Here is a 21,295-nt window from a genome sequence, read left to right on the forward strand (position 1 = left end):
TGCCATGAAGGGTGCGATGGCCCCCTGAATCAGGAGCCCAGCTGATCGGGCGAGGTGTACTTTGGCACCTCAAAGCTGGGAGCCAGGACCTGGAGAGGCCCACGCCCTCCACCCATGGACCGCCCATATTCCTGCAGGGCATGCAGCGGTGGAGAACAGGTCGTGCTCTGGCATGCCGCCCTTTTGGCTACTTTGTGATCAAAGTTAGCCTATTTTGACATTTCATGTCTTCAGTTGTATTTTTATTTATTTTAAAATATTCCTGCAGAAATGGTTTACATGGAGGCTTTGTTTTTAAACAGCCCTTTGGCTGACCTCCTTCCATCACTATCTAGAAAACATTGCAGATTTCCACGTGGAAACAGAGCCCAGGGCCCCAGAAACCCTCACCTGTGCTTCATCCAATCTACCTGCCACTGAAGGTCTCCTCAGCTCTGGGCTCTTGTTCCTTTGGAAGCACCCAGTGGCCCCACTCTCTCTGGCCCTCCAGGGTCAACTCACTTCTCCCACACCTTGTAATCCCAGCACTTTTGGAGGCTGAGGCGGGTGGATCACCTGAGGTCAGGAGTTCAAGACCAGCCCAGTCAACATGGTGAAACCCTGTTTCTACTAAAAATGCAAAATTTAGCCAGGCGTGGTGATGGGTGCCTGTAATCCCAGCTACTAGAGATGCTGAGGCAGGAGAATCGCTTGAACCCAGGAAGTGGAGGTTGCAGTGAGCTAGGATCGCACCATTGCACTCCAGTCTGGGTGACAAGAGGCGCAAAAAAAAAAAAAAAATGCTGTGAGAGGCAGGTCTGGGAGCAAAGCAGATCCCTACCTATGGAAGCTCAAGAGACCCAGGGGTTCCTGTCCTCAGAACCCAAGGATGTCAGAGGCCCCTCTGGTCCCCAGGGGCAGCGGCTCTTCAGGGAGGAATCCATGGGCTGCTCCTGGAGAGGAAGCCTGGATCTGGTGGGAGACGGGAGCTGCCCAAGGCCTCTGCGGGGCACCACCAGGGCCTGTGCCTGGCCAGGCCTCACTCCTGACTTCTAGCCCCATATCCCAGGGCGGAGCCTGTGACAGTAAGGACATGCCACTGGGCACCCAGGGAGCGTCCTTCATTGTCTCCTTAGCTCCAAAGGTGGGTGCCTCATTCAGGATGAGGGAGAAGCCACTGAGAGCCTGAGCCAGCCGGAGTCAGGCTGCGTGCTGCCAGGGGCCCATCAGATGCTACCCCTCGCCCTCAGGAGGCTGCCACCAGTGCACCCAAGAATCATCCCCTGGTGGGAAATTCCATTCTGATGCAGAGCCTTTGTTCTGACACAAAGAGACGCAGCAATCAGTTCTGAGAGCGGTCTTTCCTGCTCGACGCCCTGTCTCCCTCCTTCCTGGTTTCTCTGTGGGTGCTGCCCGCTGGGTGCAAGAGATGGTTGGGGGCCTCCTTTGTCCACAGAAGCAGAAACACAGCACCGACATGCAAAGGCTGAGTGGGGACCCAAAGCCCACACAGTCAGGCCCGTGTGTGGTGGACGCGGAGCTTGAAGCCCAGAGAGGGGAGGTGGCCTGCCACGGTTACACTGCTGTGAGCTAGGCAGAAGCAGGCCCACGAGGACCTGGTGCTGACCCCATCTCTGGGGCCTGCCTTCCCCAGCTGCCTCCGCTTTCTGGGACACTCCGTGTTCACCCCACATTCACGCAACTGCTCCAAAAGGCCCTGCAGGGCAGGAGTGGAGCTCACAAGCTCTGGGAATGCTGGCCCAGCCCCCGGCTCCTCTCTCTGGGGTCTCGGTAACCCCAGGGACAGCAGAGCTTCCTGACCCTGTTATGCTGGTGTCCGGCACTCAGGCCCTCGTCACTGCTCAGCTCAGACTTTAGTGTGGTGGCCGCAGAAACCAAGGCTGTGTCCTCCGAGCCATGCTGTCTGATCACCCCTGGTGGCCCAAGCCCGGCCCAAGCCGGGAAGGAATGGTAGCTCCAAGTGAAGAAATAAGCGAAACTGAAAGGGGGCCGTTCCACAGGGTGATGAGGGGCTGCTGGGGGGCCCTTTCTGGGGAGCCCAGCCCTGGCTTAGTGCTCCTGGGTGGAGGTAAAGGGCTGGGTCCACTTGGAGACATCCAGGAAGACGGCGGAGGCCCCGTGGTAGAGCCAGAGCCGGGGCAGGGCGCCGTGGCGGGTCCAGGTGTCCTGAACTGTGTCGTAGGCCTCCATCTCCACGTGGTAGTCACCTTCCATGCCCTGCCAGCGGCCGCCCGTCACGTACAGCGCATCGCCCAGTGGCACTAGCGCGCCGTTCTCATGCAGGCTGTGCTGGGACTGCACCTGTACACGGTCAGCGGGTTAATGTCCCATGGCGGGAGCCAGAGAGCAGTGCTGAGGGTGCCCTCAGCAGGGTTGGGGGAGTGGCAGAGAGGCCAGCCAGCCACCTGGCCCAGATCCCCTCCATGGCACGAGCACAGGGTCCCTGGGCAGCCCACCCCAGCTGCTCCAGCCTCCTCAGACTCTTCTTCTGGTGGGGAGGCCCCTTTGCCTCTCTGACCCTCAGGCCTCAGGATGACAATTCCACCCCCTGCAGTCAGAGGGGGCCCTGAGGCCCGAGCCCAAAGCTGCCTCCCTCGAGGCCTCACCGAGGCTTCACTGTCTCACAGGAGACGGGTGTGGCTCAGCCCTGGCAGACACCCAGGAAGAGCCTAGCCCACCGTGGGCCCCCTTGCCTCACCCCTGCACCCCTGCTCAGTCTATGGCCTTGGGAGTGTCCCCGGGAGGGACTGTGGGGTGAGGGCCAGTGACTTTCCAGAGGCTGGAGAGAGGTGTGGCTTCAGGAAGAACCTGGGCGGGTGGGAAGCAGGAGGCCGGTCTGTGGCCTCCAGATGAAGACAGGGAAGAGATGAGGCCCCAGGCCCGGAGAGGGTAAGGCAGAGTCCTGCTGTGCTGGGACCTGAGGCTGGGACAATGGCCTGGGCTGGAGGAAGGCCTGGCTGTGGCCCAGCTGAGAGGGCCCAGGCTGACACGCTGGCCTGGCAGAGCCCACCCTGCACCTGTCTCACCACTGTAATGGGGGCCCTGGGTCAGCTGAGCAGTGACGCCAGGGGACAGCTGTGGGCAGCAGGATTGCAGAAGTCCTGTTGTCACCACACCAAGAGCCTGCAGGGTGGCTGCAGGAAAGAGTGCCACCTTCTCAGACTGCAGGGACTGGGAGTCTTGGGGCAGGTGGGCAGGCCCAGGGCATCTGGCTTGGTGCCAAGACCCACCCCCAACCTCCTGGGCACTGTCCCCTCCACCAGGGAGGCCGCCCAGAGGTCCACCTCCCGCCCCTTCCTCAGGGACTGATGGTCAAAGAGTGGGCCATGGTGGGATGGTGCTGAGGACAATAGAAAGGCCCCAGGGCTGGCGGCTCTCACCTCCCCGCAGCTCAGGAACCCCCTCCCTGACTTGGCCACCCTGAGGCAGAGGATGCCCTCCCTCCTGGTCCCTATAGCACCCTCCAATCTGAACCTGGTTTTTCTCCCTGAGAAGGAGGACAGACCACTCCTGTGTAGGAAGCTGGGTGTGCAGGGAGACAGCACCCGTGGCCGGCAACCCAAACCACGTTCTCCCACCGTCACTGTCTCCCCTAGCCTCAAGGGGCCTCGGGCCAGGGCACTGTTGTCGCCTTGTAGCCTGGGGGGAATCTCAACCTGCGCCACCCCGTTCCTTGCGGGCCCTCTGTGGGCACTCCAGCCTGTGCTGTCCCCTTCGCAGGGGGCCCGCTATGGCCCCCCATCCCTCGCTTCCCAGGCTGGCTCTCTGACGTCAGGAGTCCCAGGCAGGGCCTCACACGTGGGGGGGGCGTGGCCCACCTTCTGCCACAGGTTGGCCCCGGGGTCGTACACGTAGACCTTCTTGGTGTTGTCTCCGATGAGGTAGAGCTCCCCGTGCAGTGCGGCGCAGCGCGGCGAGGACAGGTACTTGGGCAGGAAGGGTGAGGCGATCACACTCCACACATCTGTGGGGAGCACAGGCACCGGCCACCATCAGCAGGGTTGCCAGTGCGGGCACTGGCGCTCTCCCCCACTCTGAGGGACCCCGACTCAGTGCCTCTCTGAACCTCAGTGAACTCGTCTGTGAAATGGGAGTAGGTTCCCGTGGTGCAGCTGAGAGGGACCCACACCTGCCTCTCACCCAGCCTTGATCTTCTCCCTGGGGACAGTGACCCCTCACAAGGCTGCAGCATAGGTGAGGGGCCTGTGAAGGGTGCAGGGATCCCTCAGGTCTCTCCCTGTTGGGGGTGCTTTGGCCTGGCTGCCACCCCACCCACTCCACCTGACTGGCTGGGGCCCCTCCCTGCCCAGCCCCCAACCCCAGGTCTGGTACCCAGGTGGGCCTTGCATGGACCCTGGGCCCAGCCAGTCTCTTGAGGGTCCTCACATCCACGCCTCAGAATGCGGCCGGCCACCATCTACATTGTCCCCACACTCACACTGCAAAACAGGGTCTGCCACCATCTACACTGTCCAGAGGGTGAAACAGGACCGGAGACCAGGGTCAGGGGTGGACGGCTCAGAGTTCAGGGAGGCTGAGCTGGGCCTCCAACTCTGGCACAGAGTCCAGAACCCAAGATGGGCCTCAGGGCCTCGGAGGTTGGAGGTCACTACTCCTGGTCCATGAGGCCCTTTTGGGTAGAACAGTCAGGCAGCTACCAGGTGCTGGGCTCAGGTCACTGGCACCCTACCCCCAGCCCCAGCCCCAGCCCCAGCCCCAGCCCCAGCCCCAGCCCACTGCTGCCCTAAGGCCTGAGCAGGACAGATGTGCAGCTCGCCTCTGCGCTGGGACTCTGCGGAGGTGACGCAGTGGGTCCCCGACCCCTTGGGCCCCTGCCTTCCTCTGCGTCGCCTCCTCTTTGTGAGAGGCTGAGGCCACCAGCTCTCTCCACCCCGGACCCCGTCTATCCTCAGGAGCCCCCATCCTCGCCATCACTGCCAGTGGACTGTCGCCTGTCAGAGGGGCCTGTGGTCCTCTGTCCTCGGTCCCTGAGCCCCGCCCACCTGTGACAGGGTTGTAGCACTGCAGGGCCAGGGCATTGTACTTGCAGGCGCTGGAGCCCACCAGGTAAAGCCGGCCCCGGCAGCCGGCGGCTGAGAAGTTGCTAACGTATTTGAGGGCTGGGCTGATGGGCGTCCAGCTGTCCGTGTAGGGGTCATAGCTCTCCACCTCCACCACGTCCAGGGTGGTGCCTGCAGGGTGAGGACAGGCAGGTCAGGGCTGGGGAGGAGAGGGGAGGCCTGGAAACTCAGGGGCTGGGGCTTTGTAAGGCAGCAGGGACCACCGTGGTGGGAAGCCGGGGTGGGTTCCCCATTTCACAGATAGGGAAGCTGAGGCTCTGAGAGGCGCCGGCACCTCCCAAGGCCACCCCGCCAGGAAGTGGTGTAGGGGATGGACACTCGCGCCTAGAAATGCCCCACTCTGAGGCTGATGTTCGGGAACGAGGTGGCAGGGAGCAGTCAGGAGGCTGCCCGCCCCCAGGCCCCTCATGTGCCGGGAGTCATTTCCCAGAGTGCTCTGAACTGGAATGGAGGACGCCAGCCCTGGGAGGGCAGGTTGAGACCCTGGAGCTGTAGGCAGCTCCCTTCCAGTCCCAGATATAGTCTGGGTGTGACAGTGATGGGGACGCCTCCTGGGGAGAGCAGGCCTTGGCCTGGGCCTCTGTGAGCACCTGGGGACCTCACAAGCCCTGGGCTCGGGAGCCCTGGGTGCTTTCTGCTGTCTGGTTGGGGACACGGTAGCCACTGAGAGAAAGGGGACAGCTGGGACAGGTGGGGCATTAGAAGTGGCCTCAAGACCAGTTCATTACCTACAGAGCTTTTGGGCCACATGTGTTTTGTTTTTCTTTCTTTTTCTTTTATTTGAGACAGGGTCTTGCCCTGTCACTGAGGCTGAAGTACAGTGGTGCGATAATGGCTCATTGCAGCCTCGACCTCTCAGACTCAGCCATCCTTCTACCTTGGCCGGCACGTAACACCATGATTGCCTTTTTTTTTTTTTTTTTTTGAGATGTAGTCTCCCCTGTCACCCAGGCTGGAGTGTAATGGCTTGATCTCAGCTCACTGCAACCTCTGCCTCCCAAATTCAAACAATTCTCCTGCCTCAGCCTCCCAAGTAGCTGGGATTACATGTCCAGCTAATTTTTGTATTTTTAGTAGAGACAGGGTTTCACCATGTTGGCCAGGCTGGTCTCGAACTCCTGACCTTGTGATCCACCTGCCTCAGCCTCCCAAAGTGCTGGGATTACAGGCGTGAGCCACTGCACCCGGCCTGGCTATTTTATTTTTATTTTTATTTTTATGGGCTGGGGGCAGTGGCTCCCTCTTGTAATTCCAGCACTTTGGGAGGCTGAGGTGGGTAGACCACTTGAGCCCAGGAGTCTGAGACCAGCCTGGTCAATATAGTGAAACCCCGTCGCTACAGAAAATACAAAAATTAGCTGGGCATGATGGCAGGCGCCTGTGGTCCCACCTACTCAGGAGGCTGAGGTGGGAAGATGGAGGTTGCAGAGAGCTGAGATCACTCCACTGCATTCCAGCCTGGGTGACAGAGCAAGACTGTCTCATAAATAAATAAATAAATAAATAAATAAATAAATAAATAAATAATTTTAAAAAGGGAGACAGGGTCTGTCTATGTTGCCCAGGCTTGTCTCAAACTCCTGGGTAACATAGAGACACCCTGTCCTCCTCCAAGCAGTCCTCCTGCCTTGGCCCCGCCAAGCGCTGAGATTACAGGAGGAGCCACTGCACCTGGCCACATCTTGTTTTTCCATGTTCCTTTAATCAGTGAAGGCTCCTGGGTGACTCCTTGCTGTAGCTGCAGGTGCTGGCGGGTGGGTGTGGCTGTCCCCACTGGCCCCTCCTGCAGGAACCCCTCCTGGGGCCTGAGTCACCATCTTGCTGTCTCTGTCCCAGCATAGCAGAGGCACTGGGAGCTGGCCAGGGAGGACACCCGGGCGGTGGGTCTCGATGGCCCACCTGGTCAGGAGCCCTGGCCTGTGGCTTGCCCGCCCCACCAGACAGCGAGCCCTGAGGGTGGCAGTGGGAGCGGCATCTCTGTGGTCTCCGAGGCCAGCATGGGGCTCTCTGTTCCTATTGCTGCAGGGAAGAGAGGCTAGAACCAGGCCCCAGGGAGGAGTGGAGAGGAAGGCCTCACCGCCGATGGCGTAGATCTCCCCATTGAGTGCTGCGCTGGCATGGTTGGTGCGGGCCTTCAGCATGGGCGCCACGGGCTTCCAGGCGGCCTCCTTCAGTGGGAAGCACCAGACCTGGGTAGTTGACCAGGTGTCTGTCTTGGTGCCCCGAGAGCCACCTGCCGGGAGAAGTTCTGTCTACATGGGTACCACCAGCCTGGGGCTCCAGGCCAGTGGGGTCTGGGTACCAATGTCCAGGGGCCTCCTCCCATGCCAGGCCATGATCTCCAGCATGGTGAGCCAGGGGTGGGACCAGCGTAGCGCAGTCGAGCTATGTGACTGCACAGGCCCCTCCATCCCCCATGAACAGGGATGACAAGATCAGTGCTTTCAAGCCCCCATCAGCGGAAGCTTGTCCTCTCCCAAATCTTACAAGGAACCCGAATTTCTAAGATAGGAAAGAACAAAGTGACCCCTGCATCACATGACTCCTTCTGGGGACCAAGATGGACATCTGGTCAACCACCCAGGCCTGGGGCTTCTCGCTGAAGGAGGCCACCTGGAACCTCGTGGCGTCCACAGCAGCCATGCCAGCGTGGCACTCAGCGGGGAGGTCTGGAGCTTCCCCTGAAGGAGCTGTGCGATGCAGTGGGGGGGCCCACGCTAGCCTGTGTACAGAAGCAGCTCCCAGCTCCCATGAGTGACCACGGATTTTAAATGTCCTTGTTTTCACATGCATGGAAAGGCCTCGACAAGCCTTGACTAACCATCAGAGACCCCACTCAGTGTGGGGAGTTGCACTGAGCCCGGTGCTTGGCCGGCAGGGCATCCCTGGAAGGGTCCCTGAGCTGCCTACCTGTGACATAGATGTTGTTGTTCAGGGCCGCCAGGGAGAAACCCCACTTGTGGTAGTCGGGGAAGTCTGGAAGCGCCATCCACCTCTCTGGCAGAAGGAAAGAGGCAGAGGGTCAGGCTGCCAGGCTCCCTGCTGGGGCGGTCCCCACTACCCCTTCCCAGGTGCCTTTCTGTGCACCAGGTGCAGAAATGCACCCCTCACTGGTGGGGAAAGGGAAGGGCAGGGGGACACTGGTGCAGGGGCCCAGGGGGTCCTGGGTGCTCTGGCTTAATGTGTCCCCCCCCACCCCCTCCGCAGAGCCTGGCACTCAGAGTGGACACAGGATAGGTCCCTGGAGAAGCAGGAAGGCTTTGGAGGCCGGGGTCTTACCTTGACCCTGCAGTTGACCCCACTGACCCCAAATGGACCATTCAGCCCTGGGGCTGGCCTGTCAGTTAGATGCGGTGTGGGTTACGTGGCCTGATCTGTGGGTGTCACTAGTGTGTGATAACACCAACAGCATGCCTGCCTTCCTTCCTTCCTCCTTCCCTCCCTCCCTCCCTCCCTCCCTCCCTTCCTTCCTTCCTTCCTTCCTTGCACCCTCCCTGCCCTCCAGGCAGCCAGGCACATACAGGGGATCAGGCACAGGCCTTGCAGCAGGCAGAGCGGGTCCAAATTCCAGCTGTCGTGCCCCAGCTGTGTGTCCTTGGGCAAAGCCCAGCCTCAGTTTCCTTGCTGTAGAGTGGGGCTGACCCCTGCCTCCCAGGAGCTATGGGGACCCTCATGGGACTGCTCACTGATGGTGGCTGTTAGGATGATTGCTGCTCGGGTCATGGGGTGGGGCAGAACGATGTGCCCAAGTCAGGCCTGCCTCTCAGAGCTACAAGAGGTAAACTGAGGCAAAAGATGCAAAAATGCTTTGGAAAATCAAGACAAGACAATAAATGTGGAAATGGTAAAGTCCTATAAATGGACATATTTTGGGTGTTTGTGGAAGAGCCCCAGGCCTTCGGGATGTCCCCTGGGAAGACTCTATTTACTGTTTATGACCATTTTTGGGAGATGTGGAATTCCAGGCCTCCCTGGGAGCCGAGCCTGGCACTGTGGGCAGGGACCGTGTCCCGGTGACTCATGGCTCTGTCGCCCCAGGGAAGGGGTTGCCCAGCCATCAACAGGCCCTTCCTGCCAGCGCCCCACCTCCTGGCTGGGTCTGAGACAGCTGCTCCCTCCTGACGCCAGCCCCAGACCCCTCTCATCAGCCCCTGACCCGAACAGCTGGCCTCGGGCTTCCTGGAGTCTGCCAGCCTCTGACACCAGGGAGATGATTGGCGACCTGCCTGGTGGCCCCATGATACTAGCCAGCCTGCATCAGCCCTTTCCAGAGCACCTCCCGGGGCCAGTGCAGGGGCCTCCAGAGCCGCTGCGGGGCCCTCATGCCTCCTTTCCCGCCAAATGGCGGACCTGGCCTCAGTGCCCACTTCAGGGCTCCCTACAACTGAGTAAGGAAACAGCAGGAGCCCATTTCACAGATGAGAAAGCTGAGGCTCAGAGAGGCGAGGTCACCTGTTTGAGGGCTGGGATTACAACCCCATTTGGGCTGACCCAGAAGCTGAGCTCTCACTCCTCCAGCTGCCTGCACCCCTTTACTCCCCACCCCGCTCTCCCCTTGGGGTCTCGAGTCCCCCGGCAGGTGCACTGAGCGGGGGCATGGGGAGGAGGCAGCGGTCAGGCCACCCACTCCACAGAGTGCAGTCTGGGCCGTGGAGCCCTGTACACCGGCCCCAGGGCCTAAAAGGGACCAGAGTCCTGGGCTCTGGTTTCAGGGAAAGGGAACAGCAGTGCCCCCCAGCTTACCTCCTCACTGGGGTGCCACTGGCTCCTCTGCAGCCCCCAGGTGAGGCCCACCCAGGCATGCCCCTCACAGTGGCCTCACACAGCTCCTGGTCCTCTGCGAGCCTCATTCACTCCACCTGCAAGGTGGACACAGCGGCTCTCGCCAGACCGAGGGACAGCAGGTGGGCCCAGGCGTGGGAGGGGTACTTACTGGCCTTGCTGTTGTAGAAGGCAAAGTTCCCAAGGCGGGGAGTGGGCTCCTCACCTGCCTCATCCTCCTCCAGCGCCCGCCCGCCCACCACCACCAGGACCTCCTCCAGCTGCTGCCGGAGGGCGAGTGGTGCCTGTGGGGTGGGAGGCCAGGGTCAGGGCAACAGCAAAGTCTCCCCATGCTCTGAGCCCCCGTATGCCCTGGGCAGGCCTCAGCATATGTGTGCATGTGTGCATGCGTGTTGCTGGAGATGGTGTGTGCCCGAGTGCACAAGCTGCTCCCTCCTTGCACCACGTGCCTTTCAGGGGCATTCCTGTACCACCTTCAGAACCAGCCACACAGCAGGTATGCAGCGCCATGCATAAGCTTCTCCCCACCCCCGCTCCCTGGGTGGCCTCCAGCAGGGTGTCCTGGCTCAGTGGGAAACGCTGGCTGTCTTAGGAATGGCCGGTAAGCAGTCACTGCCTAGGGCTCCCAGAACCCCAGGCTCCCCAATAGCCGCCCGCCCTGGCCCCCATATGGAACCCCCAGATCTCCCACTGCCAGGAGTTAGAATACTAGGTGACTGCCTACTGGCAAGGCTCTGAAGCCAGCTCCAGAAGGAGGCCAGGTGCTCTGTGACTGGCTGGAATCCAGTGGGGACAGGGGTGAGGGTTTAGCCCACTACTCACTCCACCCTTGGCCTGAGGACCATCAGCCTGAGCCACTCTTTGTCCTCGGACTTGGTTCTAAAGGAGTGCCCTGGAGCAAGGCCCCTGAACAGGGTGTCCGGCAGCTGACCGTGCAGCCACTCCCAGACCTGTCACTCCATCATGACCTGCTGTGCCCACCAGGCCCACTGCCAGCACAAACAGGAAGTAGCACCCCAGAAAAGCTCGGGCGGACTGCCAGGCCTGTCTGTGCCTCCTTGCCTGTGCATAAGCTGCACCACCTTCCTGGATGGTTTTCCCCTCTTTTTCTCCCTGTGAGCTCCTATCCCTCCTCTGAGGCCCAGCTCACATGCTGCCTCCTCCAGAAAGCACTCCCTGACTGCCAGCCCCTCCCAGAATGCATCCTGGGCATATATTTGGCCCTTCCACACTGCCTGACGTCTGTTTCCAGGCTTGTCCCACTGAGCTGCAGGCTCCTTCAGGACAGGGTCAGATCTTACCACTTCTACATTCCCCTGCCCCTTGCACCCAGGGTGTGACACGCACACAAGCACGATCTGCACTTGAGGGGTGAATGGTGATGTCCTTATAGGGAACTGGCCCAAAAAAAGGAGCATTGCAAGGTCAGAGTGCACCTTGGAATGTCCACTGCTTACTCTGTCCTGATTCAGATGGGGTTTCTGGGGCTCTCCTCCCTGCTTCCCAGGAATGGGGGCCTCCCAGCTGCTCACTCACCCCATCATGGCCCTGGGACAGGGCTGCCCGGCATGCCTCTGACTCCTGGATCAGGGGCTCTGTGGCCAGCAGTTGTTGCACACAGGGCCTGGGCACGGCGTCCAGGTGCACTAGGCTGAGCAGCTCAGGCAGGTGGGAGGCTCGGGCCTGTGGGTCATGGCGCACCCAGCGCAGCAGGGCTTCAAGTCGCCTTTGCTCTGGCTGCACCTGCAGCAGGTCACTGGCCAGACAAGTGACCAGCCGGTCTCGAGGAAGCTGCAGGAACTCGTCCTCACGTGCCACAGCCTCAAAGTTCTCTCGCAGGAAGGCCCAGGCCTTGGCAGCCACGCCCAGCAGCCCTTGCTGCTCCCCAAACTCACAGATGCCCAGGCAGTTGGCAGCATCCAGTTGTTGCTGCAGGTAGCGGCCGCAGACTTTCTGCACCGAGGGGAAGTGCAGGCGTGCAGCTGTGCGTGTCAGTGCCTCCACATTGCCCTGGGTGATGGTCAGCCGGCCTGTGTACACGAAGTCCACCAGTTGCCCCACCACAGCTGGCTCCACGTCCCGCAGCTCCACGCGCGCAGAGAAGCTCTCGGCAAAGTCACCCGCAAACATGGCATGGAAGTAGGGGCTGCTGAGTGCCAGGAGGCCACGGTGGCATGGCAGCTCCCGGCCGCCCACCAGCAGTGTGACATCGGCCAGCTTGGGCTGAGAGCGCAGCCGCTGCAGGCCCTCCAGCATGTCCTGGGCATGCGAGGGCAGGTGGAAATCCAGGTCATCCACGTTCCGTACCATGATGCTGTGCCCACGGGACCCTCAGCAGCCCACCCACTCAAGGGAAGAAGTGCCTGGAGCCGCCCGAGCTCCTAGGAGAGAAGAGAGCAGGGTCAGCCAAGTGGGGATAGTCTCATCCTCCTGAGTGATGCATCCGGTCTGTCCATCAGCCCTTTCCATCCCTTGATAAACACAGGATGAGCACCGACCATGTGCCAATCACTTTCCTCGCCATCTGCCTCAAGCCACTCCCAGAACCCTGTAAGGTAGGGTAGGTGTCATTCCTGTTTGCAGTGAGGAAATTGAGGTTCAGAGGGGTGGGAGACCTACCCATGGCCAGGCATTCAGGGCAGAACAGGGCTGGCAAGAGAACCCATGTCCTAGGTCTTGTCCACAACCCTGGGCTACACTGAGCCCACCCCCTAGGGGCCCCGGAGGCACCCAAACTCCCAGAGGCGTCCTCTGTCCCAGATCCCACATTGCTGGGGAGGCCATTTGGGGGCTGCAGCAGCTCCTGCTCCCGTGGTGCTCCCAGGCACCAGGCCACGTGCCAAGCATGCAGAGAAGCTGTGCATTCACCACTCAGCCCCACGACAGTCCTGGAGGGTGGGTGTAATCATCGCTCCTTTTACAGCTGGGGAGACTGAGGCACAGAAGGTTTCAGTCACTTGCCCAAGATCACACATCTAGGAAGTGGTGAAGCTGGAATTTGAACTCAGAGCTAGGCTTGGGGGCCCAGGCTCTGAACCCTGCATTCCACGTGGCCCGCTGGAGGTTGCTAAACAGAAACCGCCAGCCAAAGGCAGCGTTCTGGAGGGTTTTGCATCACCACTCTCCTATGGTTGAAGTCAGCAAGGCTGCTTACAGGCTCATGTAATTATATGCATGTGGTTTATGTCCTTCTGGTATTGCACCCTAAGACAACCGTCCCTAGGAGAGATCAAGTCTGTGCACAATTGCCCTGGGTGATGGTCACCCCAGGGCGAAAGGCTGCGCAGCGGAGAGGCCGTGCGCCCGCTAGGGGGCGCCTCGCGGAGCCATCCCAGGCAAGAGAGGCGGCCGCGCGTCCACAGGTACAAAATGCGTGGGAACGCCAGTGGCATGGAAATGACAAAGCTCAGCTGGAGAACCAGGAGGCCAAGAGTCTGGCCGGGCAGTCACGGTGCAGGTACAGGTGCAGGCAGTGGGAGCTAGGGCTCCCCGACTTCCCGACCCGGGTGCCACCTCTTGACCCCAGAGCGGGGAAGCACCTGGGAGTCCACAGGGCCTCGCGGACCAACCCGGGCTCGCGCACAGGGCAGCTCAGGCGGCCGGCGGCCCCACGCCCCAGCATCCTGGCGGGTACACGAAGTACCCACCCAACACTGCAGGCATGGGGATCCTGCCTGGCCCCTCCCCAGGAGGCCCTGGCCCGGATGAAGGCGGTTCTGCCCTTCCTGGGCAGCTGGGAGATGAGCTGGGGCCTGAGTAGGCGATGGGGCTGTCCCTGGGCCACCGCCTGCAGGCCTCGCATTCCCGTCATTGTTGTGCTCCCTTGGGCCAGCTGCTGCTGGGGCGATGGGCCGGCAGGCATAAGTGCCCCCACTTTCCCTGGGGGCCTCAGGGGTGCCTGCTGACACCTGTCACCCTGCAGTCCCTGCATGGGTCAGGGGCTTTCTGAGGGTCTCAGAGCCTCACCCCAGTGCCTGCCCAGGCCCAGAGTGAGGAAGCTGAGTGGGCAGGACAACAAACGGCCTGAGCCCAGCAAGGCTGGCGACTGTGGCTGAGTGGCCCTGGCTGCCATCTGAGGGGTGGCCCAGCCTCCCCCTCCCACCTCTCTCCAGCTGGAACTGAGGGAAACCTGTCTCCTGAGCCCCCACCCTAAGGAGCCTGGCTTGGCCGCTGGCAGGGGCCAGGGGGTGTCTCTGAAGCACTCGGCTGTGATCCCGGCCTCCGGGGCCTAACCCACCCTCCCCGCTGCTCCCTGCTGGGTCCCCCTGCCCTCTCTGCTGTCCCCTGCCCCAGAGCCCCCTGGATCCTACCTCTCACTCAGCCTGGACCTCAAAGCTGAGAACACAGACCCTGCCTAGCCGGCAGCCAGGGGACACGGAGGCCTGCAGGGCGGGGCAGGGCGGGGCTGGTGGCCCCGTGGGGAGGGTATTTTTAGCCTCTGTCTGCAGGGTGGCGGGAGGGTCAGGTGGTGAGGGCTGGGCTGGTGGGGGAAGGAGCGAGATGCCGGCTCCTCGGTGACTGTCAGCTCAGAAAGCCCATCGAGGCCTTCCAGGGACTTGCGGCCTAGGACAGACATCAGGAAGGGCTCCAGGGCAAGCACAGGTGAAAGCTGTGGCGGTGGGGCTGGCTGGTGGGGGCAGGGGTGCAGCTTCCCCACCTGTTTCCTCATCTACAAGGTGGGGACAGTGGAGCCCGTGGTGGGGGCCTGGGGTCAGAGAGAGCCTCAGCCCAGGGCCGGGACACCGACAGGTGCTGCCCTCGCTGTTGATGTCAATGGCACCTATGTGTCCTCCTGTTCTGTTGTCACATGCGAAAACGTGATTATCATGAATAAGCACAGTTGGTTAGCAGAGGCTTTCCAAGCTGGGAGTCCATGGTGGCAGTGAGAGAACTTTGCCCAGAGAGGGGAGGCGCCACCCTCAGCTGCCCCGCCCAGCTAGCGCAGGTAGGAGCTGGGGCTCCTTGTCCTGCTACCCCATGGCCTTGGCCTCGGGGCTGCCCAGGGCGGCTAAGAAACAGGGTCATCTAAAAATACAGCAGTGGACTCTCAGCTTCCTGTCCAGCGCTTGGTTCACAGTAGTCGCAGGGAGAAGCCCTCACGCCTGGGACTGAACTGGGCTCAGAACCACAGGCCCTGACCAAGGTCAGGTGGGTTGAGTTGGGAACCGAGGAGGCCACTGGACATTTCCCACACCAGTGGCCAGAGCAGAGCTTTGTGGCTGAGGAGCTTCAAGTGCATGGGAGAGAAGCCCTCACCCTCAGCCCTCTATCCATCGGCCACGTGGGCCTGACCAGCATGACCATTTCCAGGTGTGCTGCGACCTAGAGGAGCTGGGGAGTGTCGGGTCTGGCTGTGGCCTCTTGATGCTACTAGGGATTGTCCTAATGCTCTTACAGACCAGAGAGGCCCAGGTGGCTCCCAGGGAGACAGAACCCCACTCCTGCTCCTGAGACGCACACAGCCTATGGAGGGGAAGCTCACCCACAAATTACTGCCAAGTCTGCAAGGTGCCCTCTGGGTTACCTTCCATAGGGGTTCCCTGAGTCCATGCTTCCTCTACAGCCCAGCCTGGCCCAGCCATAGCCCAGTCATAGCCCAGCCATAGCCCAGCCATAGCCCAGTCCAGCCCAGCCATAGGCCAGTCCAGCTCAACCATAGCCCAGTCATAGCCCAGCCATAGCCCAGTCATAGCCCAGCCATAGCCCAGCCGTAGCCCAGTCCAGCCCAGCCATAGCCCAGTCATAGCCCAGTCATAGCCCAGCCATAGCCCAGCCATAGCCCAGCCATAGCCCGGTCCAGTTCAGCCATAGCCCAGCCTGGCCCCGCCCAGTCCAGCCCAGCCATAGCCCAGTCATAGCCCAGTCATAGCCCAGCCATAGCCCAGCCATAGCCCGGTCCAGTTCAGCCATAGCCCAGCCTGGCCCCCGGCCCTGCTCTTTCCCCTGCTCCTGTCCCACACTGTCCCGGGATTTTCCCCCTGGCCTTGGACATCAGCTTCACGTTGGGTAGGGGACGCTTATGGAAGACCCCAACTCTCGCTGTGCCCAGGACCATTATGGGGTGGGCGCTGGAGTGCTGGGTTTCCCCACTGTCCCCGCTGTTTGCAGGCGGAACATGCAGGATTAATGCGGTCCCAGCTCAGGCTGGAGGAAATGAGGACAGGGGATTCTGATGACAGGCTGCTGTCACGGGGAGCTGGCTCTGCTCGGGGAACAGCACTGCTTGCCAAGTGTGGAGGCCTCACAGCAGCCGTCGTGGGGCTCGGAGTCCCAGCACCTCAGATGACAGGTCAGTTTGTGAAACTCAACACCGGGGGCGCAAAATATCCTCATCAACAGATTGCTACTGAGTGGTGCAGTTTTTAAAAATACACTTCTTTCTTTTTATGAGGATAAAAATAACACAAGTTCCTTTCGGAAAACAGAAAAATAAAAAGCAGAAAATGTCACCAGTAAAAGATCATTTGCCATTAACATGCTTCCAGCTCTTTCCTATTGTGAAAATGAGCCTGCCGGCGCGTGTGGGTCAGCACCCTTTCCTCACACCTTGTTAGATTGTGGGCGTTTCTGATGTGATCAGCACTGGAAGATTTTCCGTTTTTGCCAGGTGCAGTGGCTCACGCCTATAATCCTAGCACTTTGGGAGGCTGAGGCAGGTGGATTACCTGAGGTCAGGAATTCTAGACCAGCCTGGTCAGCAGAGTGAAACCCCATCTCTACTAAAAATACAAAAATTAGCCAGGAGTGGCAGTGCACACCTATAGTCCCAGCTACTCGGGAGACTGAGGCAGGAAAATTGCTTGAACCTGGGAGGCAGAGGTTGCAGTGAGCAGAGATCGTGCCACTGCACTCCAGCCTGGGCGACACAGCAAGACTCTGTCTCAAAAACAAAAAAGATTTTCAATTTCATCTCAATAGGATGACATCGCACTTTGTGAAGCTGGGAGTGGTAACCTCCTCCTGTTCGTGGACGTTCAGGCTGTTTTCCATTTGGGACTATTACAACGAAGGTGGCGTCACCTGTGTGACTATTCCCTCAGATAGACTCTGAGTGTGAAATCACCAAGTTAAAATGTGTGAGGCCAGGTGCAGTGGCTCACGCCTGTAATCCCAGCACTCTGGGAGGCCAAGGCAGGCAGATCCCTTGAGGTCGGGAATTCGAGACCATCCTGGCCAACATGGTGAAACCGCGTCCCTACTAAAAATACAAAAAAAATTAGCTGGGCGTGGTGGTGCATACCTGTCATCCCAGCTACTCCGGAGGCTGAGGCAGGAGAATCACTTGAACCTGGGAGGCGGAGGTTGCGGTGAGCCAAGGTCGCACCACGGCACTCCAGCCTGGGTGATAGAGCAAGACTCCATCTCAAAAAAAAAAAAAAAGAAATCGTGTGAGTGAGCTCCCCTCTGCTAGGCCGGGGGCCTTCCAGCTGTGAGGACGTCCCAGGCTGGGTCTGCATGTCAGTCTGCCCACCTCTCGGGGGCCTTACAGCACCTCTCACTCCATCTGGGGTGATTTGGGGCCTGGGTTCCATCAGGCTGTCCTTGTTTCCCTGTCACCAGCACTCTCACCCGTCAGACGGCCGCTCCTTCCCTGCGGACTGGCTGCGGCACCGCTTTCTGTACGTTCGCTGTTGGGATTTGTTGATTCTTGGGTCAAAACCACCTTGTTTGACGGCATATTGCGCTGTAATGAGGACGTCTTGTATCTGCGATGGAAGGCCCTGCTGCTCTGCCACATTAGTGATCTCACACACACTGCATCATCAACTGCCCCGGAAGCCAGCGTCCTGGAACGGCACGCATGCGTCGTCTCTCCGTTTCTCCTCGGGAGCGCGTGCATGGGGTGGCTGCACCTCAGGATGTCTCAGGAGGGTCCCACGACGTGCTCAGTCCAGCTGCAGTCATCGGAAGGCTGGCCTGGGGCGGGAGGGTCTGCGGGCTGTGAGCTGGAGAACCCATTCCCCCTACAGGTCCCTCTGTAGAGCTGCTCCCAACGTGAGGCGGCTGCTTCCCCGAAATAAGGCGAGCAGCAGAGATGGAGCCGTGACGCCTTTCACAGCCCACTCAGAAGTGATGTCTGCAGCTTCATCCTATTCTGGGGTACCCTGGGTGGAACGGGGCTGCATGCTGTGACCACCCGGAGGCAGGGGTTGCTGGGGGCCTTTGTGCAGGCTGGCCCCCATGGCAGGCTTCGTTCATTTCTTCTTTTAAATGGCCTTCAGAGGCATTAACTCAGAGGCATTAATTTTTTTTTTTTTCAGATGGAGTCTTGCTCTCTCACTAGGCTGGAGTGCAGTGGTGCGATCTCCGATCACGGCAACCTCTGCCTCCTGGGTTCAAACAATTCTCCTGCCTCCCGAGTAGCTGGGATTACAGGCACCCACCCCCACAGCCAGCTAATTTTCGTATTTTTAGTAGAGGCGGGGTTTCACCATGTTGGCCAGGATGGTCTCGATCTCTTGACCTCGTGATCCAACTGCCTTGGCCTCCCAAAGTGCTGGGATGACAGGCGTGAGCCACTGTGCCCGGCCGATGTTACATTTTTAAATGAGTTAGGCTTTGCATTAAATCTGTGCACCGACATGCAGGGAGCCCGCCCTCTGCACACTGACCCAGCTGTGAGGGAGAAGCTGGGGTTCCTGCACTGACCCAGCCATGAGGGAGAAGCTGGGGTTCCTGCACTGACCCAGCCATGAGGGAGAAGCTGGGGTTCCTGTACTGCCCTTGGGGAAGGCTTCTGTTTTTCCACATCTCCATCCTGCCCTCATCTATGGGCTGGGGACACAGGGCTCCCTTTCCCCTGGATGTTTTTGACTCACCGGGAAGTCCCCAGGCTTTGCGCCTTTGCTTTGCATGTGGCCACCTCATCGATGTTGGCACCTCCAGGGTGCTGTGGCTGCCATCTCTGGTCCTTAGTTTTTGTCAATTGAACAACAGATTTATAGGCACCAAACGGGCCCTATAGCTGTGAGTGTGGCATTGCAGGGGCCAGTGCCTGCCTGCTCCGGGGACACGTGCTCCCCACGGGTGAGCTGCTGGTGGGCACGGGTTCCAGCTGCCGGGCATCAGAATCGCCTGGAATGGCTTAAAATCCCAGCTTTCCAGACCCACCCCAGGCCAAGGGAATCAGAATCCCTGAGGCAGCTCCCCCAGAGGCAGGGTATTGGCAGAAGGTCACTTAGGGGTCACCCCAAGGCATCCCAGCAGCACTCCAGGGGCCCAGCCTGGATCTGAGCCACACCCCACCCCTCGCCTGGCATTCCACCCCAGGCTCTCCTGGGACCCCTGATGTGTATGTCTGTTGCTGGCCTTGATCCAGCTCCTCAGTTGGGAAACTGAGGCCTGGAGGCTATGGAAGACTTGCCCAAGGCCACAGCGAGTTGGCAGGGACACCCGGAGCCAGGAGGGCTGACTCCCTGCCCAGTGCTCTCTCTTGAGCACCCTCGGCCAGGGAGCAACCTGAGGCCTGCTGCCCTCACCTCCAGCCCCTCCTCTGTCAGGGCCTTCAGAACAACACTGCCAGCAAGCGGTGCGTCAGGGGACTCCAGGAGACACCCCCAGCCAAGGGCTCTCCCTAGACCCACCTGCTGCCCCTTGCCCTCTGCCAGCCCTGGGCAGTGGCTGTACTGGGTGGAGCAGCCTCATCAGTCTCCACTGGGCGCGTGTTGTGGCCAAGAGCCAGGGCCCCACTGACGGAGAAGCAGCGTTCAGGATGCTCCCGGCCGCTCCCAGTGCCCTGCTCATTAGAAACAACTGAAACACCTGTAATCCCAGCACTCTGAGAGGCTGAGGGGGGCAGATTGCTTGAGCCCAGGAGTTCAAGACCAGCCTGGACATCATAGCAAGACCTTGTCCCTACAAAAAATACAAAAAAAAAAAAAAAAATTAGCTGGGCATGGTGGCTGACACCTCAGTTACCGTCACTCGGGAGGCTGAGGTGGGAGGATTGCTTGAGGCCAGGAGGCAGGAGCTGCAATGAGCCAAGATTGCACCACTGCACTCCAGCCTGGACAACAGAGCCAGACCCTGCGAAAGAAAGAAAAGAGAAGAGAAGAAAGAGAGAAAGAAAAGAAAAGGAAAGAAAGGAAGAAAGAAAAAAAAGGGAAGAAAGAAAAGAGAAAGGAAAGAAAGAGGAAGAAAAAGAAAGAAAGAAAGAGAAAGAGAGACAAGGAACTCTGAAGTGCTCACTGCATGCTGGTGAGTGTCTGAGACGATGATGCTGATTCCCCAGCACACAGGCCCCTCCCACGTGGGACCTCCATCCTCCCTCACTGCCACCCCAGGAGCGTGAGCTCCGTATGTGTCCCATGCTGCAGATGAGAAACCAGAGGCTCTGAGGGACCACGGACAATGGCCCTGATATTTCTGCAGAGCTGAGATGAGACTCAGGTTTGGTACCGGGGTCTGTGGGGGCACAGGCGGCTCTCGGGGATGGGTAAACAAGTACAAGAGAGGGGGTGGGCTAGGAGTGGGAATCTTTATTTAGCAAACACATGTTCAGCTTCAGCTCTACGGCAGGGTCTTCAGCAGTGGAGGAAGCCAGAGCAGGCCGGCCGCAGAGCAGGCTCTTGGGGAAAAGCCACTGGCCTGGCGCTGAGGCGGGTGCTACTTCCCTTCCTGGCCCCGCCCACCCTGATGGCCAATACCACCCCTCCCAATTTTATATCTTCTTATTTATTTATTTATTTTTTGAGTCAGAGTCTCGCTCTGTCGCCCAGGCTGGAATGCAGTGGCCGGATCTCAGCTCACTGCAAGCTCCGCCTCCCGGGTTTACGCCATTCTCCTGCCTCAGCCTCCCGAGTAGCTGGGACTACAGGCACCCGCCACCACGCCTGGCTAATTTTTTGTATTTTTAGTAGAGACAGGGTTTCACCATGTTAGCCAGGATGGTCTCGATCTCCTGACCTCGTGATCCGCCCGCCTCAGTCTCCCAAAGTGCTGGGATTACAGGCGTGAGCCACCACGCCTGGCCAATTTTACATCTTCTTCAGCGTCCCTCCCCTTAGGCCCCAGTCAGCCGCGAGGGTCCCTCTGTTCCATCTAACAGCTTGCCTGCTGCCTTCCAGGTTCTGCCTGGGCAATCCCCAGGGAGCAAGGCAGGGACCCCTGACAAGCCTGTCCCCTGACTGCACCCTCCTCTGTCCCAAAGGGCCTGGATGCCAGGAAGAAGATTCCTGAAGCCTCCCCTCCCTGCCACTCCCTGCTGGGCCATCTCACAGCTGCAGAGCCCCGCCCCCAAAGTCACTGTGGGCTTGGGCCCAGCCCTCCTCAGCCCCAGAGCCTGGGTGATGACCCATTCTCCTGGCTGCCATCAGGAGCTGGGGACAAACCACACCCTATGCCAGCCATGCCCAGCACCATGTCCAGGGATACTCGGCAGCACCCAGAGCCCCCGAGGATGGAATCCATCTCCCTTCCTTATCCCTCCCTCC

The 21,295-nt window shown here is 59.9% G+C and overlaps 2 protein-coding genes across 3 annotated transcripts; one reads left to right on the plus strand and one right to left on the minus strand.

Annotated features, from left to right (window-relative positions):
* Positions 1-212: 212 nt before the first annotated feature.
* Positions 213-14,257, minus strand: KLHL30 (kelch like family member 30). 2 transcript variants are annotated; one of them, XM_033229686.1, is made up of 8 exons: positions 14,174-14,257; positions 11,400-12,244; positions 10,015-10,147; positions 7,992-8,078; positions 7,159-7,314; positions 5,004-5,192; positions 3,819-3,964; positions 213-2,301 (listed from the first exon to the last, which is right to left on the minus strand). In XM_033229686.1, exons 2-8 carry the CDS (start codon positions 12,171-12,173, stop codon positions 2,050-2,052), a joined length of 1,737 nt encoding a protein of 578 aa, XP_033085577.1. In that variant the 5' UTR covers positions 12,174-12,244; positions 14,174-14,257; the 3' UTR covers positions 213-2,049. The 2 variants fall into 2 exon arrangements, with proteins under 2 accessions (XP_033085577.1, XP_033085578.1); XM_033229687.1 differs by lacking the exon at positions 5,004-5,192 and having other exon boundaries at positions 771-2,301.
* Positions 14,258-14,596: 339 nt separating this feature from the next.
* LOC117095221 lies at positions 14,597-17,845 on the plus strand. The gene is made up of 3 exons (XM_033231972.1): positions 14,597-14,808; positions 15,972-16,152; positions 17,424-17,845. Exons 1-3 carry the CDS (start codon positions 14,737-14,739, stop codon positions 17,843-17,845), a joined length of 675 nt encoding a protein of 224 aa, XP_033087863.1. The 5' UTR covers positions 14,597-14,736.
* Positions 17,846-21,295: the final 3,450 nt, after the last annotated feature.

The sequence above is a fragment of the Trachypithecus francoisi genome, unplaced genomic scaffold, assembly GCF_009764315.1.
Source record: "Trachypithecus francoisi isolate TF-2019V2 unplaced genomic scaffold, Tfra_2.0 Lachesis_group13, whole genome shotgun sequence".
NCBI classification, from domain to species: domain Eukaryota; kingdom Metazoa; phylum Chordata; class Mammalia; order Primates; family Cercopithecidae; genus Trachypithecus; species Trachypithecus francoisi.

Bases quoted from the DNA above. Each gene is read 5' to 3' on its own strand.
- KLHL30 (XM_033229686.1), bottom strand. From the start codon at position 12,173: ATGGTACGGAACGTGGATGACCTGGATTTCCACCTGCCCTCGCATGCC. The intron at 10,148-11,399 runs GTGAGTGAGCAG...CCCACCCCACAG, and splicing joins TGTCCCAGGGCCATGATGGG to GCACCACTCGCCCTCCGGCA. The intron at 8,079-10,014 runs GTAAGTACCCCT...TCCTTCTGCCAG, and splicing joins CTTCTACAACAGCAAGGCCA to AGAGGTGGATGGCGCTTCCA.
- LOC117095221 (XM_033231972.1), top strand. From the start codon at position 14,737: ATGGTGGCAGTGAGAGAACTTTGCCCAGAGAGGGGAGGCGCCACCCTC. The intron at 14,809-15,971 runs GTAGGAGCTGGG...CGCTGTTTGCAG, and splicing joins GCCCCGCCCAGCTAGCGCAG to GCGGAACATGCAGGATTAAT. The intron at 16,153-17,423 runs GTCAGTTTGTGA...CCCTGTCACCAG, and splicing joins CCCAGCACCTCAGATGACAG to CACTCTCACCCGTCAGACGG.